Raw genomic sequence first — 16,757 nt, forward strand, 5'->3', positions numbered from 1 at the left:
TCCCAAACTCATTAGCCTAGAAAAACGAGATTTTTTTTTTTTTGTCTCACTGTTATGGAAGCCAATAGTCTGAGATCAAGATATTGGCAGGGTTAATTCCTTTTTTTTTTAAGATTTATTTATTTATGCATATAAGAGCTGGGATATAGGCCCTGTACAGAGGTACAGGGGTAGGGGGTGAGAGGATTCACCAGAGAAAAGTGAGGAACAGAACAGGCAGATTGACTGAAATACACTGCTGAGGGGAGCAGCAGGTGAGACAGGAGAGGTCTGCTGCACCATGTGGGTAACTACCTAGCCAGCCAGGGATCGAACTCGTGCTGCAGAGGCTGCGGATTGCTTCATAATGCTGTGCTTAACCCCTTGGCCACCAGGGAAGCCCCTGGGTTACTTCCTTTTGAAGGCGAGGTCTGTTCCATAGTTCTCTCCTAGGTCCTGGTGGTTTGCTGGCAATTATTCTGCCTTCATCTTCATGTGGCATTCTTCCTGAGTGTCTGTGTCCAAATTTCCCCTTCTTATAATGACACCTGTTATATTGAACTAGAAGTCCACCCTCCTCCAGTATGATCATTCTAATATAACTAATTATATTTGCAACAACCTAATTTCTAAATATTGTCACATTCTGATATATACCGGGGGGCAGGAAATTTGACTTCAATATGTGAATTTTTGAGTGATAAAATTCAACCCGTAAAAGACAATAAGAAATGTTATTTCATGAATGGTTCTGCCTCAGCATCTTTCATGAGATTTCAGTCAAGATGTTTTCAAGGCTGCAGTCACCAGAAGGCTTGAGTGGACCTGAAGAATTTACTCTCATGGTGTTTTTACTCACCTGCTGGCTGTTAACTGAGGTTCCTTCCCCTTTGGGCCACTTCCACAGCTCCTTGAGTTTCTCATTATATAGTAGATGGCCTCCCCTACTAGTTGATGAGAGAGAAAGAACCAGGGCAGAAGCTCTGTCCTTTTTTATGACCTAGTATTTATTCTCCATTAATTAGAACCACGTTACTTAAGCTGTCTCACATTCAAAGTGCAGTCAGTATTTACATTTTGAAGGGATACATGTCAAAAAATTTGTGACACTCATTCTGTGTGTTTCCCCACCACAAGCCTCTCCTCCCTGCCTGAGTTGTCCCACAGCATCCCAGACTACCTTGATAAGGCGAGACGTTACAGCCTTTATGTCTCCCTACACACAGAAGGTGGCCCATGTGGAGCAGTTCTTGGGAGAGAACTTTCTGGTGAGAGCAGGCCAGGCCAGCTCTCTCCCTGAGATGGAATTTGTTAGGACCAAGCCTAGGCTTAAGTCGTAATGGTTAGGAACTGAAGCAAATAGAGCCTTGGTTTCAAGTCCCAGTTCCACCACTTCCCATTGGGCATCTCACAGGTTACTTAACCTCACTAGGCCATCAGTTTCTCCCCTCTGAAGTGGAACTAGTGACAGAATCTGAGGATGTGAAGACTCCGCTCATGTGCACCAGCTGAGACAGTCTTCCAACCCTCTCAAATGATGCAGCATTAAGTCAAACGCTCAACTGCTTTTCATTAAAAGTTCCCCACCTGTTTGGCAGTGAGGTTGTTTCTACTCCTACCTTAGAAGCTCAGATTTCTCTCTTCTCTGAAAAACCATCTCTCCTATCATATCTGCCTGCCCACACCATGCTCACTGCAGTGCTGAACCAGCATCATCTGGTTAGACTACACAAAGCTATGGGGTACATGTGTTTAAGATGAACTGAAGTCATTAGATGTATTAAAGTGTTTAAAGTTATTGTGGATCAAGGTCACTGCCAGATGCCAGTGAGGACAGATTCAGAGAGTTGTAGTTAGACCTATTACAACTGGCTTTAAATCTCCTGGACCTCCTAGACATTACTTGTCAATCCCTAGTCATCTGGATCCTTTTCTGGACTTATTCTTTGAACTATTTGATCCTTTTCTAAATTTACATGTGTTATCCCCTCAGCTGAATGCCAGATTTCCCCCTCAACTCCATTGTCTCTTTGGAAAGTGAAGCCTTCTTTAATCTGGACAGAGGATTCTCTTAGTTGTAGACAAACCATTTTGTTCAAAGACCCATGAACTCCTTGCTTGCCTGAATCTCAGCATTCTGCGTAATCTTGTCTTCTCTTTTTTGGCTCTTTAGCACCCATGAAATTCAGGACATGTGATGTCTTGCCTGGAATGCTGGGTATTCTCTTTAAGGCTCAGCATATCTTCATCCTGTCTGGTGACAGATCCTCTCACAGAATTGACCTGTTTTTGATTTGACCATTCCATTCTCTTTCTGACTGGAAGTCTGAGCCACCTCAGCAAGTCTCCTTGGGCTCATATCCGGTCACTTGTAACCTTGTAACCATAGTCAGTGGCATCTAAACAATGGCAACTCACTCCCACACATTTTCTCTTACCTCTTCAGACTGGCTCTTCTCTCCCACCATCTCTCTGCTGCCTCCCTTCAGCTCATTGTTTGTCTCTTCCCTCCCTCCTAGCTTTCTCAGTTTCTTCCTCCACCTCTGCTGCTGCTAATCCTACATCTCCCTTCATTAAATACCTTCAAGTGTATCTTTTCCACACTGATCCTCTGGCTCACACAAATTTTAGTCTAGAAACTTTACAAAAGCATTATATTAAAAAGTCACATCTCAGGCTACTTCAAATCAACCCAAACTATTCCCAGTTCCCTGAAGGTCACATTGATTCTTTGTGCTCATGGTTTACATCTGCTGCAGGACCACATGCCCCCACAGCACATACATATATACCTAGATACACATCCACATTTGCACTCACCTGGTGGGTCCTGTGTGTCCTTAGTGCTTGGTACTCACCTGTTTATATGATCCCCCTTGAGAATCGCAGGTTGCTCAACATTTGTCCTTAGAACCTGTACTGAAAACTGGCGAGCACTAGCTTCTCCATTGGGGTTGGTTGAATGAGTAAGTGGGTAGATAAATAATATAATTTGTCACACAGTTTAAAAGAGATGATGGGGAAGAGAAACTGGCTGCCCCTTAGCTGGCCCTGGCATATCGGAGCCATCCATGTATGGCTGTGGTGAGTTCCTCCAACCTTACATGAAATATCATCTCTGAGAAAGAGAGCACTCTGAAAAAATTTATGAGACATCTGCTCAGTTCATCTTGTACTAGGCTTCCTTGATATCATGTTTTAATTTACAGTTCCCGAAGACTTTTCTAAGATTTCTTTCCAAATAATAAAAAAGAGGTGATACTTGTGTTGGGTTCATTTGGAGAACAGTTTCAATAATAATTTGATGTCAAGATAATGACAAATACACATGTGAATAATTTTTGGGCCATAAATATGTTTGTATTTCAAGATGTAAATTTGGTTTTGATGTTTATTTCTTCCCAGAGGCAGTTTGGTTTCCTGGTTCAGGTTGGTGTCCGGTTATTTCAGTGCATTTGCAATGTTCTCTCTCTGATTTTCAGGTTGACTTTGATCAACTTCAGGATAATTTATGTCAGATGGAGAGAAGATGCAAGGCTTCATGGGATCACCTTAAGGCAATTGCAAAACATGAAATGAAACCAGTTTTAAAACAACGAATGTCCGAGTTCCTAAAAGACTGTGCAGAACGAATTATCATCTTAAAGATTGTCCATAGGAGAATAATTAACAGGTCAGTGGGTGGAGGAACTTATAGAAATATCCATTAAATGGCATGTTGAAAATACTTTGCACCTGAAGTTAAAGGGACAAAAGTTCTGTAAATTCGGGATACATGGTAAGTACACCTTTGACGCACAAGCTTCATTTTTCTTACGCACATGACAGTAATATAATGCCATTGACTCTTGAGATTGGAAAGAATCTCAGAGAAAATGTCATCCCCAAATCCTACTTAGTCGGGAATTGCATCAGACAAATGGAGCCCTGAATCTCTTGAGCCTGCTTCTACAGGGAGCTACAAGAGTGCTCTTCCCTGCAGACAGCTCAACTTATTAGAAATGTTTCTCCTCTATATCATCTGTAGTCTGCCTCTGAGGCCTCTCATTCATTGTTTCTCTGATGGTGGCTCTGTGCAGCACCCTGCCTGGAAGAGGCTGAGGCCCCACCCCAGGTGCTGTCCATTGGACCGTCCTCAGAGTCACAGAATGTGGGAGACACAGGAGAGATACATCAGACCTACTTGCCTACACCTGTGAGCCCTCTATGTAAATCTGATAAAAGCAGGAATATCTGGGGTTCTTTCATCTGTAACTGGTGGCAACACTGGGACTAGAACCTTGGCTCTTCCAGCTTCCTAAGCAAGGATATTTCCTCCCATCCACCAACGCTTTCTTTTCCTTTGCTTGTCACAGAGTATGGTTTTAGGTCCCTCATTGTGGCCTCTAGGGTCTGTGTGCTCAATCCTGGGCTATTAGCTTGGTGAGCACATGTGCAGGTCTACAGGCTGTGGTCTACTTGGAGCAGGTGGTCTGATGCCAGCCCTTCGGAAACAGGCCTCCCTGCAGTTCTGTTCAGGTAGTCTTCCCAGCAATCTCAGACTGAGCTGGGGCCATCTCAGCCAGAGGCTGTTCCAGAGATCTGCTCCTCCAGCAATTCCCATTCCTGCGCTTGGAACCTTTATCATTAATTTTTAACAAAGGGGTGGTATTTTCATTTATCCCTGTACATTTCTTATTTTTTATTCTTTTCATCTCTCTTGCCTTCCTTTCCCCTCGCTCCTTTCATCTTCTTCCTTTGCCTTCCCTGAACTCAGACCTTTTAGGAACCTGATGTGTGTGTGTGTGTTTGTGTGTGTATGTGTGTACACGTATGTACCCTCTCTCCCCTATGTCATTTCCTGCTTTTGGTAAATATACCTCCTGGGTCTTGATGCAGACTGAGAAGGCGGGGGTGGTCTTTAGAGGAATAAAGAACAGAATCTTGCCTCTAGGTTGACAACTATCCATTCATTAGCACTTTTGGAATTTGGTTGCTTGACCTAAACCTTAAACCTGCCTCCCTGTGCTTCATCTAGACCTCACATCTGCCCTCTGGGTAAGAAGATCTCAGAGATTTTTGTCAAATTTCTTACTGAACTAAAGTACACTGTGCTTTTAACATGGTTAAAGAGGGACAGCAGGGAATGTGAGCTGCTTTGGCCCTCCATGCTTTGTATGATACAAGCGATTTCCAACTTAAAAAACTACTCAAATAAACAAATAGTTTCCATTTGAAATGTCTTGAAACTTGAGCAGTTTTACAAAAGTCTTGTAAAGCTATTATGCCTGGTCACAGTAACCACTTAATCCCAGACAGATAAAAATTCATTCTGTGGATACCTCTGTTCCTTAGGGTATAATGCGTGTGTATATGTGTGTGCATGTGTACATATGTGTGTGTGTGTGTATATATATATATATATATATATATATATATATGCATATGTGCATTCTCCTTGGTAAGCTGGTCAAATGATGATTGCTCTTAGGTGCCCCGAATCCCAGCCTACATTCCCTATTGGCCACCCAGTGGGGATGACAACTGTGAGCCAAGAATTCATTGACATCATGGTGGGTAGTGAAAGGGTCATGGCGCAGAGGCGGGGAAGCTCCAAGTAGTGGCCCAGCCTAAGTATTTGAACCACACAACCCTGGGTTCAAATGAAGTCATGAGCAGGAGCCCCATCTCGCCCCATACCTAGAACTGATTAAAGCAGGATTAACCATGAAAGGGACATGAGAGACTCAGAGCCTCAGTGGTTTGTCTTTCCTTCCTTTGCTACCAAGATTCCCAGGAGCCTAGGACTGCTGAGATCTAACTTGTTCCCATTTCACAGTGAGAGACTGAGACCCAGAAAGGAGAAAAACCTTAGTTTGTAATCATTCACTGGATGGCAGGTGATGCCTAGCAGATAAACCTAAATATAGGACTTCACATCAGAAAGTCACAAATAGGTAAACTTTTATCTTTTTTTTTCACCCCATGCAACTGGGTAATCAGGGATCCACTTAACAGGGCACTTTTTTTAAAAGCAGCAGTGGTTACACAGATGTTGCTCCATGACACTCGAGGTGTAAGGTCTCAAACCTCCACAGGTGACAAAGTGGCATATGGATTCTCAGAACACCTAGACCTCCACAGCAGCTGAACTGTTTCATGTTCCCACTATTTTCAACTACCTTACCAGCCCTGTCATTGTCTGTATTTTAGCCATCCTTGTGTGTGTGAAATGGGCATTGACTTATGGTCCTCTAATGACTTAAGATGTTAAGCATCTTTTCATGTGCTTATTGCTTATCTGCATATTTTTTTGAGAAGTAGCTCATTAAATCCATTGTCCATTTTTCATCTCTTTAAGTGTAGGGGGGATGCAAGATTTCTCTATATGTTCTGGGTACAAATCCCTTATCAAACATATGACTCACAAATATATTCTCCCATTCTGCAGGTTATCTTTTTCTCTTGATGTCCTTTGATGCACAAAAGATTTTCATTTTGATGAAGTTTCAATTTATCTGTTTTCTTTGTTTCTTATGCTTCTTTTGATATATCTAAGAAATCATTGCCTAATTCAAAGTCATGAACATTTATGCATTATGTGTTCTCTTGGCAGTTTCAGCTAGCATGTTTGGCTTTAAACAGCATTTTTCAGGGCCTCCCCCGTGGCGCAGCGGTTGAGCACTGGGTTGCGAAATTCTTCGCAGCCTCTGCAAAGCCAGTTCGATCCCTGGCCACCGGCAAGGATCCCACATGGCACACAGACCCCTCCTGCCGCGCCCGCTGCTCCCCTCAGCATTGTGCTTCATCAGTCTGTCTATTCTGTTCCCCGCTCTGGCTCTGGTGAATTCTCTCACCCTCCCGCGCTTCTGACTGTACCTAGTGCTTGTATAAATAAATAAATAAATAAATAAATCTTTAAAAATAAATAAATAAACAGCATTTTTCAGACCCCTTAAAGACATGTTTTATGCTTCACTTTATTATTCTTCACAGAAAGAATAAGTTCCTCATTTGGGAAACAATCTGACCCCTATTCAAACCATACAAATTAGAGTGACCAGAACCAAAAGTTTTTACCTACAAATAGTGGTATCATTTATATAATATTGTTAATTCTTTGTAAAATTTCCCTCTGTCTCCTTGTAACATTTTTTCATTATCTGGCAACTTAAAATTGGAGACTTGTTTACTTATTTCATTTATTTAAAAAAAATAAGTGGAGCCCAATAAAGTTTAATATATAAATTAAATAGCTAGGAAAGATTGAGAAAGAAATCTACTTGTGTAGTTTGGTTTGTACTAATTTAATTATGATATTCAAGAAAATATTTTTTTCTTAGTGAAAAAGTTTTCTGTGAAGGCTCTGTAAGTAACTTTATAATTATTTTTATGAACCATCCTTTAACATGATGCAACACATTTATGTCTATTCTAAATATTCACTAAAGCAGGTTCCCATGGAATTGCTAGGCAACATTTCTTTATTCCTTATTTAGTTCTTATATAACCTAGAAAGTGTGCGATATTTTCCTGACAGTAACAATTTCTCATTTTTCTTACAAAACTTTTATATGTCCATTTTAGAAAAACATTAAAAGACAGACAGACAAAAAGGAATCACTAATTAATTTGAAATTCTACCACATGGATATAACGTCCATCAATGAGAAAGTGGCTTGAATTTGACTCCTGCTTGCATATTCACTTGAGAAAACTCTTCAACCTCAAAGCCCAGAATGAAGAACAATATTGTTGACTGATTGGTTTTTTACTGTTTTTTTTAATTATTATTTTTATTAAGATAACATTGTTTTATAATGTTACAGGTTCAGAAATAAAAGCTCTCCTATCTCTTCAGGTATATATTACCATATTACCAAGGCACCTAAATATAGTCCTTCAGAGTTCAGAGTCCAAATATATAAAAATATTTCCCTATTTTTTTCATATAATCTGCAAGTTCTTAGTCTCAGTTTTATGTATTTCCAGACTATTTTTCTTGATAGTTGATTTTTGTTCCTTAAAATTGTTCTTTTTCCTTAAAAACTGTTGTTTTCCATTGCAGGTTCCATTCGTTTTTGCTCTTTATGGGCCATCCACCATATGCAATTCGAGAAGTGAACATAAACAAGTTCTGCAGGATCATTAGTGAGTTTGCACTGGAGTATCGCACCACCAGGGAAAGGGTTTTGCAGCAGAAGCAGAAACGGGCCAACCACAGAGAGAGAAATAAGACCAGAGGGAAGATGATCACTGATGTAAGTGTCATAAGATAAATCTCTTTTGTCTTTTATTTTGAAAATATGGGCAGCCATAAACCCTCCCCACAGTTTGGGGGTTGTGCTTCTTTTTTTAACTGAAAAAAAGTTTCCTTTTTCAAAAAGTGCCTACATTTCTGTGAAAATCTGCTGCATAATGAACTAGGAAGCAGGGCATGTAAAATTAAGGATATGTGGCTGATGGAAGAACTTGTAATCTATGTTGCTGTATTATATGATGCTGAAGATAGTGAATGCTTGATTCCATTTTCAGCCTCTGTGATGTGGGGAAAATTGGAAGAGAAGGAAAAAATGTTAAAACAATGCCACTTAGCATAGAAGAAAAATTATTAATTTAGGAATTGGCTTAGGATTTGAATCATCATAACAATGCTGTGTGACCTGTCTGTTGACACATAGACCATCCTTCTAGGCATTTGGATAGAGAAATAATGGATGTGATTGCTCAAAGACATAACAGATGGGCTCTGGCAATCCCTTGAGTCACACAATATCAAGATGGAAAGGGATCCCAGAGGACAGTGAGTCAGCAGCAGTTCCCTACAGTCCCTGTGGGACCATGCTCAACTTGCATACCTCTGCTTCTCCTGAGCGCTTCCCCCATATCTCCTTCATCAGCTCTGAGCCCACCTGGGCCTCAGGTGCAGTGGGCATTCAGATGGGAGGTGCTTAAGTGGACGGGTAAGGAATGTGTGGAAAATGCCGGAGACACGGACACACCACGAAGGTGCCTTTTTCTGATGTGCCTTCATGAAACTTATCCCTTCTGTATATAGATATTTGGGAAGTGTATTGGCTCTCAGTGACACAGGTAATGTACTAAGTAAAGGATTAAGACACAGGGAATGCTGTCTTCCTCTGAGGGTCACAAGCCTTGACTGGATTCAAGTCAGGAGGATTTCACTGGGGGAGAATAAAGTCCTTTAAGAAGACCTCAGTCGGGCTGCTTCTGTACCCAGATGGGTATCCATATTGTAGGAGAAACAGAGTCCCAACTGCTTCTGTATTTCCTAGGGGTTGACCTTCATGGAGACTAGATGCATTATCTTATAAATTTTATTGTAATTAAAGGCAATTATGGGAATCAGGGACTTGAGCCCCTCACCACTCACTCCACTCAGACCCCTTGTTTCTTTGGAATTTCCAGGACCCTTAAGGGGGGATCAGCTCACCCTTCTGTAGCAAGGGCCTTTTCTATAGCCTCCTGGCAGTTCTAAGTGCCAGTGTCATCTGCTGGGTCTTGCCATCACCTCTCCTGAAGCCTGTGAGCCTCCAGGAGGCATCTCAGGAAGCTAACTGAATCCACTTGCACGACTATGGCCCACATTTTATTCCAAAATGTTATTTTTAAAAGTTTTAAAAGGGAATTGCTTATTTTCATGGAAATGAGACACATTGGAGAGTGAAGAATACAAGCCCAATATGCTTATAATTATGAAAACACATCAAAATTTCTTGCCAAATTCCTGAGATTTTTTCAGATCCCACTAATTTTAAAATTCTGTCCTCTGAAAGCATTCAGCTTTCCTATTTATAAACATGGATAAATGTGTCTAGAGTTTGATTCAAAAGTATTTAAATTCCCATTAAATTCTGGACAGTACAGGCTTTTGGGTTCATCCTCTAACATGAGTCCCTGTTTTTAGTGAGTCAAGTGGCATAATTCATGTGGAAAGATCGCCATCTGCTGGACAGCCAGACTATGGTCACTTAAGTCAGCACAACTTCAAGTTTCCCCAAATCTCAACTCCCATTGTATGCCCAGCACTGCACTGAGCACTTATAGCCCCAGGATATCACGATCTACTTAGAAAAACAACATATAAACAACTTAAACCATTGGGCACAAAAACTGGTGGTAGATTACATTAGCTCTGAAAGCAGCTTTTAGAGAAAAAAATGTGGATGTTTTTAATTTACATGTGGGGAAAAATAAAGGTGGACATGGTAGCAATTAAAACAGAGATGATTTTAGGAAGAAAACTTATTTTCTAAGAGAGAAATCTGAGTAAATCTGAAGACTCCATATTTAGGGGCAGTCTCCTATCTGCTGGTTGTGCTTCTCCCTCCCCCTCTTTCTTTGCTGCTGAATATGCAAAAGGTCTCCTTTCTTGTACCAGGAGACCCCTCCAGGAAAAAGTCAGTGAGAAGCCAAGTAATTTCTGATCTTTATATCAGAAACTGGTTCTAAGTAACATGTATTTTGCAATTGTTGAGTGTAGTGTTTTTAATATGACAACTTAATGTTAGGTAAGTTGCTTGGTAGTGTTGCTCAGATCTTCTATAGCCTTCTGATTTTTGTCTACTTATGCTATTAAGATTGTTATAATAAGTATCTGTAATTTCGGATTTGTCAGTTATGTCAGTTTTTATGTATTTTATTTTTTAAAGATTTATTTACTTACGCACACAAGAGCTGGGGCACAGGCCAGAGATGCGGGGTGTGAGAGGATTCACCAGAGACAGAGTGGGGAACAGAACAAGCAGACTGACTGAAACACACTGCTGAGGGGAGCAGACAGGAGAGGTCTACCACGCCATGTGGGTTGCTCCCTGGCTGACCGAGGATAGAACTCGTGCTGCAGAGGCTGTGGATTGCCTCATAGTGCGTTGCCTAATCCCTTGTGCCACCAGGGAGGCCCTATTTTATGTATTTTAAAGTTCTGTTTTTAGTTACATGCACATCTAAGATTGCTATAACAGTAAATATTTTGCATTTTTTACTCTAATTTTGCTCATATCTACTCATCAGGGAAAGATTAATTTTTCAAAAAATAATTTTTAATGTAAAATTCAAATAAAAAAATACAGAGCAAAACAAAAAACACAAAAGGAAGGAAGAAATAAACTAGTTCTAGACTTACGACATAGACCACAGGCAGTAGTGGCCCTTCTTGCTGATCAGACTGGGAATGCTGTGAGGACTCAGGCTGTCAATCAATCCCTAGGCCCCACCTACAAGGCTGTGGTAATCACTGGTGAGACCCTTTATCTCTCTGAGCTCCTCACTGACTCTGCTAGAAAAAGGAAATAATGGTTACTCTGGGGGGAGTTGAGAGGACTAGAGATTCTATATGTAGCACCTTGCACAGGTGCTAATTGCTGAAAAAATGCCAACTATCCTGGATAAAGAAATAAGCTCAAAGATTTGAAAATATATAGTAGAGCAGAACTGTCATCTCATGTCTTGTTACTTTTTGACAGGAACATGATGAACTAGAAGCATTTGGTCATTTCAGCTCCCAAAAGTTTAGTCAGCTCTCAAAAACCTGTGTCTGATTTGCTGGCCTGCCTGGTAACCTCAGTGGAAGCACGTAAATGGAGGGTGTGTTTAATTTATAATCAAGAGGTTGACTTGACTGTCACCCTCCATTTATTTTTAGAAAAGGGATATTTTATTCAAAGTTACTTCAAGAACTTTATCTGGCAATAATTTAAAGTATGCATATCAGCTCAGACAGCTGCCATGAGGTAAGATTTTAAAGGGAACCTACTTTCATGTTTTTGAGGAGGCAGTAATAGGCACATTTTGCTGGGTCAGTGGTTACACTTGTCCTGTTTGGTCTGTGTGGAGGGATGCATGAGGCCCAGACCTGGCAGCCTGGGCAGGGGAGGGCCAGCACTTGGGATGAGAGTGGGGATGACAGGCAGAAGTAGGCAGATAGAGACCGATCTGCTTCCTGAGGCTCAGGGGATGGGCAGCTGGTGGCGGATTCTGCAAGACACATGAGGGGTGGGGCACAGAACTGCAAGTGGGGCTGTCGTGGTCATGGAACCACCTGGGTAACCGCATTCTGAGCAACCTCAGGAGATGGACCTAGAGCTCCCACCAGTCCCTCCTGACTGGTCAGGACTGGTTTTGAGTCTCCCAGAGGAAATACCCAGATGAGGGTAACGAGTGTATACAGGCAGGGCCTGAGAGGGTATGTTTCAGTTGTGGTCACCAAATTCTATATTTGGAATTTGATGTGGCATTGAGATGATCTCATCTGTGCTGACTTTGTGCCTTCTAAGAATCCCTTCTGTCTTTTCTATCCTGTCCTGTCCTCTGGTAGACTGATGAAGAGGATGAAGTTGAGGTATGACTATTTATAAACATAAAAAAAAAGTCACATTTGATCCTCCCAGGCGTGCTGTACAGTCTAACTAACAAGCAGCATGAAGTGTCAGCACCATTCAGTGCTTTAAACCATGCATGGATATTTTCTGGTTGGTTTCTGTGTGTGATCACTAACCTCCTTACCCAAGTTCTCATCATCTGGGTGTGCCAGGGACCAAAGGGCTGACTGCGTTTTCCAAGTTGTCCCTGATTCCTAGCACTGTCAACAGTAGCAGGATCAAATGGAAAAAAAGACAGGATTTTCCTTCTAGCCTCCACATGAACCTTCTGGCAACTCAAGTATGAGAACTGGATTTTAGAATAATCACATAAAGAACCCTAAAGCCAAAGAGGATGTGGGCAGTGACTAAGAGTGACAGTCACCCGATATTGGTAGCCTCTGACTTGAGCTCATTTTTTTGACTGGCATCTGTTGGATCCATTGGCATCAGTGTGTGTTGATGGGATGGAATGGCAGGACTTTTCCTTCTGACCCTGTGCAGATGCCAGACCAGAGACCAAGTCAAGGCTAAATGGCCTTGGATAAGCAGAGACTAATGCAGATGGTGTCTTGGCCTCTGTCACCCACTGGGACACTGCATGAAAACAGGAAGCCAGGACCCTATGATTGCTCTTTGCAAATGTTAATCTGATGGGCTTTTTATTTTTCACCCAGATGTCTGGTGTTCTGTTCATATGGCCTGATGTTATAGTATAGCTCTTGTAAAACATCTCTGCCCTGACTCTGTACAGCTAGCATTGGAGAATACCCTCATGTGCATGTAATGCTTATTAAAACAACTAAACTTTTGACACAACCAGAAGTAGTAAGGATTGCCAAACTCAGTTTCAGTGGGAATTTCTGTGTCATTCTCTGATCTTCACCCTGAAGCTATCCACCTTGGGATCTTCACCAAGTTATTTCATCTCGGAGGGTTCCGTTTCCTTCTCTGTCAGCATAGCACTAGATTTGGAAAATTCATCTCCAGTTTCTTAATGTTGAATCTGTGACCAATTCCACTTTTTAAAATTTTCTTAAAACTCTGCTATATGTGATCTATAAGAAAAATGTAACTGCTTTTTGATATTGAAAAAAAAAAATGAAACATTTGTTAAATGGGGCATATTTCAAATCTCATATAGGGAGTTTTGGTGTTAGAAACAGATTTGGTTCCTGAGTTCTTCCCAAGCTCAAGGACAGTCACCATCAGCAGCCCCTAGCCCCACCCCACCCCTGACAAAGGCATCAGCAGTGAACACTCCTGGGGATGGGTGTGGTCCTTCTGGGACCTAGGCTTTTCTTTCTGACAAGAGAACTTCCTGCCCACAGGATTGTTCTGTCATTAGTTCATTGACAATCTCAGTTCCTGCCTTAACGAATGCACACAAGGAAGACATAAGTTAAGGAGGTTTTCCCTAATTGAACATCCTGTAAGCTTGAGTTGGCTTTTTGGGGAGTCACCTCACATCCTAACTCTGTTTTGTCTTGCAGTCCGGCAAGTTCTCTGGAAGTTCTCCAGCGCCCCCCAGCCAGCCGCAGGGCCTGAGCTATGCTGAGGATGCCGCTGAGCATGAGAACATGAAGGCTGTGCTGAAAACCTCTTCCCCTGCCATGGAGGACACCACCCCAGTGCTGGGTGTGCGCATGCGCAGCCGAGCCAGCAGAGGTAAATGGGGTGGAGCCCATCTTTGCTGGTGGGTTCTGGGTGATAGTTTGCTGCCCCGGTCTTTAAGGCTTTGTCTCCTAACCTCATTGCATTATATATAAATATCTTGTCAATGCTTTGAAGACTGTGAGCCAAATGGCCCCTTGAGGTATGTAAAAGACATGGGTATAATTTTCTTGATATGTGGCCCAGTGATTCTGGGAAGAGAAATGTACAAGACCAGGAAGAATGGGCATAAATGGTAATCAGGCAGCAAGGTCAGTAACCCACAGGAGAAGGGGTGATTAAGAAAAAAAAAGCACAGAATTAAGAATGAGGTCGTGTGGGAGTGTCACCCTCACAAAGCTGAGATCGACAATCCTGGACTTGTGACAAGCTGGTCCTTTTAAGTGTTCCCTGATACCGCACAGTGCAAGCAGATTCCCAGGGAAGTAAAATATCAGTCAGGCTCAGTGGGAAGATCAGATGATGCCCTCATTTCTGACCCAGTGTTCTGAAAGCATATTATGAGCAAATGCAATTTATTTAGGTTTGTCTGTTTTGAGAAGGGTAGTTTGGTGATACAAAGTGAGACACAGAATGACAAATCAATAAGAAAAGTGGAAAACAAGAAATTGCTGGGCAAAACACAATTGCAGTATTGATTGCTCTCCTCTCAGGAGGGCCATTGTTCTGAGACTGCAGTCCCTCCTGGAAGCTGTATGCCCTGCAGCCACTTGCCTCTAATGAGAATACCTGGGTCTTCCTGAGAATGCAGAAAAATTTGGTAGCAATTTCAAATATTCATTTCTGGGAAAATCAATTTTTAAAGGATTTTATGATGCTGAACAACTAGTCTTCTAGTAGAAACAAGTAGATCAATTTCCCTTGGGTAAAAGCAGAAAAAGTACAATGTGCTCTTCCAGTACATGCCAGTGTTGTTGGTACACTCACATTAATAAAACAAAAAATTGTCAAGATAACAATAAAAGATTTTGTCATTGGAAAACCTTGTCTTCTGACCACTGGCTCAAACATATGCAGGTGATGGAGCATCTAGAATTTTGGTACTCCTTTTGAGAAGTTTGAGTTATTTGTGTATTTAACTTAGTTGTACGAATTTTATAGCAGAAATTATGACTAAATTATAGCACATCACATACTTGCAGTAAAATTTCAAATACAAACAGGTGTCCATGAACTGGATTGTGTCTAGCTAGCTATTCCTGACTATTTCCATCATTAAGCCAAACACCAAAAGTTTAAATAAAGAGTATGAGAAGAGAACTAAAAATTTTAAGATATACATTAACAATTTTTTCCCCTGTGATCTTGGAAAAGCTGGCTATTCTTCAACTGGACCGTAATCGAACTCAGGGCACCTGGGTTACTTAGAGTTTGAGAAAATTCACCTCTGGGCTTTGTAAATTGCATGTTTATTACAACAGGAAGTATAGGTAGAGGAAATTCATATTGTGAGCACACTGTACATTTTTCTTCTTGCAAGAGCATATTCCTCATTTTATAGAATAGATTTTAATAAGGAAATTGACCATAAAGGCACAGTTCTTGATATATTAAAATAGTATTCATTTCTAGCTACTGATCATGATTTGGGGATCGTTTTCATGGTGCTTTCAACTTACCTATCTAAAGGCAGAAGCTTTTATGCCAGACTTGAAATTGTACTCTCTCTCTTTACAGGGAGTTACTTGTGAATGCATTTTTCTGGTCAGAGAGCAGATAAATGTAGCAAAGAAAAAATTATGTCACTTCTCCCTTTGGTAGTTGAAGAGGGCAATCTTATTATGATTTTAAAGGTTAAGTAATACAAAGATAAACTACATTTTTCAAAATTCATTGGTTCTATTTAACTGAAGGAGAAGTTAGTTGGAGTTAGAAAGAAAAAGTTAGTAGTGCACCTTTTACAGAGTGGCGTGGACAGCTGTCTCTGGCTATTACTGGATGAACACCACTGCGTATCTGTGAGGTGCAGGGCAGCAGGCAATGTGGGAGTCTGCCTCTCGTGATCACGGGATCTGACACAGAGAGACAACACAACTAGGGGTCAAAAATTAAGGCACAGTGAGAGACAAGAACACTGCTATATTATAGGGTTGTGTGGCCCAAGTGCCTCAAACTCAAGTTTGTGGGAATTCTGAGTTCAAGGTTAGTGGTCAAATCCTGGAGTCACAGGTCATACTGGTACCCCTGCGGGGTGAGGGGGACAGTGAGCTGCCTCTGTCTGGCCCAGGTTCTAACTGGGCCCTGCTGTGATCCATTGCTGACCAAGTTTAGCTACTGGAGGAGCAGTGGAATTTTCCTTCTTTCTGAGTACACTGTGCTCTCTGGTTAATTCTTCAGGATCCTCTAGTTCATGGACAATGGGAACTGATGACTCACCTAACATCACAGATGATGCAGCTGATGAGATCATGGACCGCATCGTCAAATCAGCCACCCAAGTGCCCAGCCAGCGAGTGGTGCCTCGGGAGAGGAAGCGCTCAAGGGCCAACCGGAAATCTCGTAAGTGCCTTGGAGTTGGGTAGGGTGGTGGGGGTCACCACACAGGATCTGCCCCCCCATTCTACATGATCCATGAAAGGTAGAGACCCAGAGGCCATCTCCAGTGAATTGTTAGTGATGCCTGGAGGGCCCATCTGTGCTTATCAACCAAAGGTTTCATGCTTGACAATCAAGTTGGCCATTGTGGAACAGGGCAGTGGCAGCCACATCTGTCCAGTGTACCCGCCATTTCCTATTACAAACTTT

General features: G+C 41.7%; 1 protein-coding gene across 6 annotated transcripts in view; it reads left to right on the forward strand.

Annotated features, from left to right (window-relative positions):
• The window catches only part of FHOD3 (formin homology 2 domain containing 3), a gene marked incomplete at both ends in the record, with an annotated part of 417,341 nt that overhangs the window by 392,438 nt on the left and 8,146 nt on the right, over positions 1-16,757 (forward strand). For 3 of the 6 annotated variants that reach the window (XM_084252166.1, XM_084252168.1, XM_084252167.1), the window contains 5 exons: positions 3,462-3,652; positions 8,027-8,219; positions 12,296-12,319; positions 13,832-14,006; positions 16,350-16,511. In XM_084252166.1, coding sequence (XP_084108292.1) covers positions 3,462-3,652; positions 8,027-8,219; positions 12,296-12,319; positions 13,832-14,006; positions 16,350-16,511 — 745 coding nt within the window. The remainder of the gene's footprint in view (positions 1-3,461; positions 3,653-8,026; positions 8,220-12,295; positions 12,320-13,831; positions 14,007-16,349; positions 16,512-16,757) is intronic. The other 3 variants (XM_084252169.1, XM_084252170.1, XM_084252171.1) reach the window with 1 other exon arrangement.

Source organism: Talpa europaea (assembly GCF_964194135.1).
Source record: "Talpa europaea genome assembly, chromosome: 13".
NCBI classification, from domain to species: domain Eukaryota; kingdom Metazoa; phylum Chordata; class Mammalia; order Eulipotyphla; family Talpidae; genus Talpa; species Talpa europaea.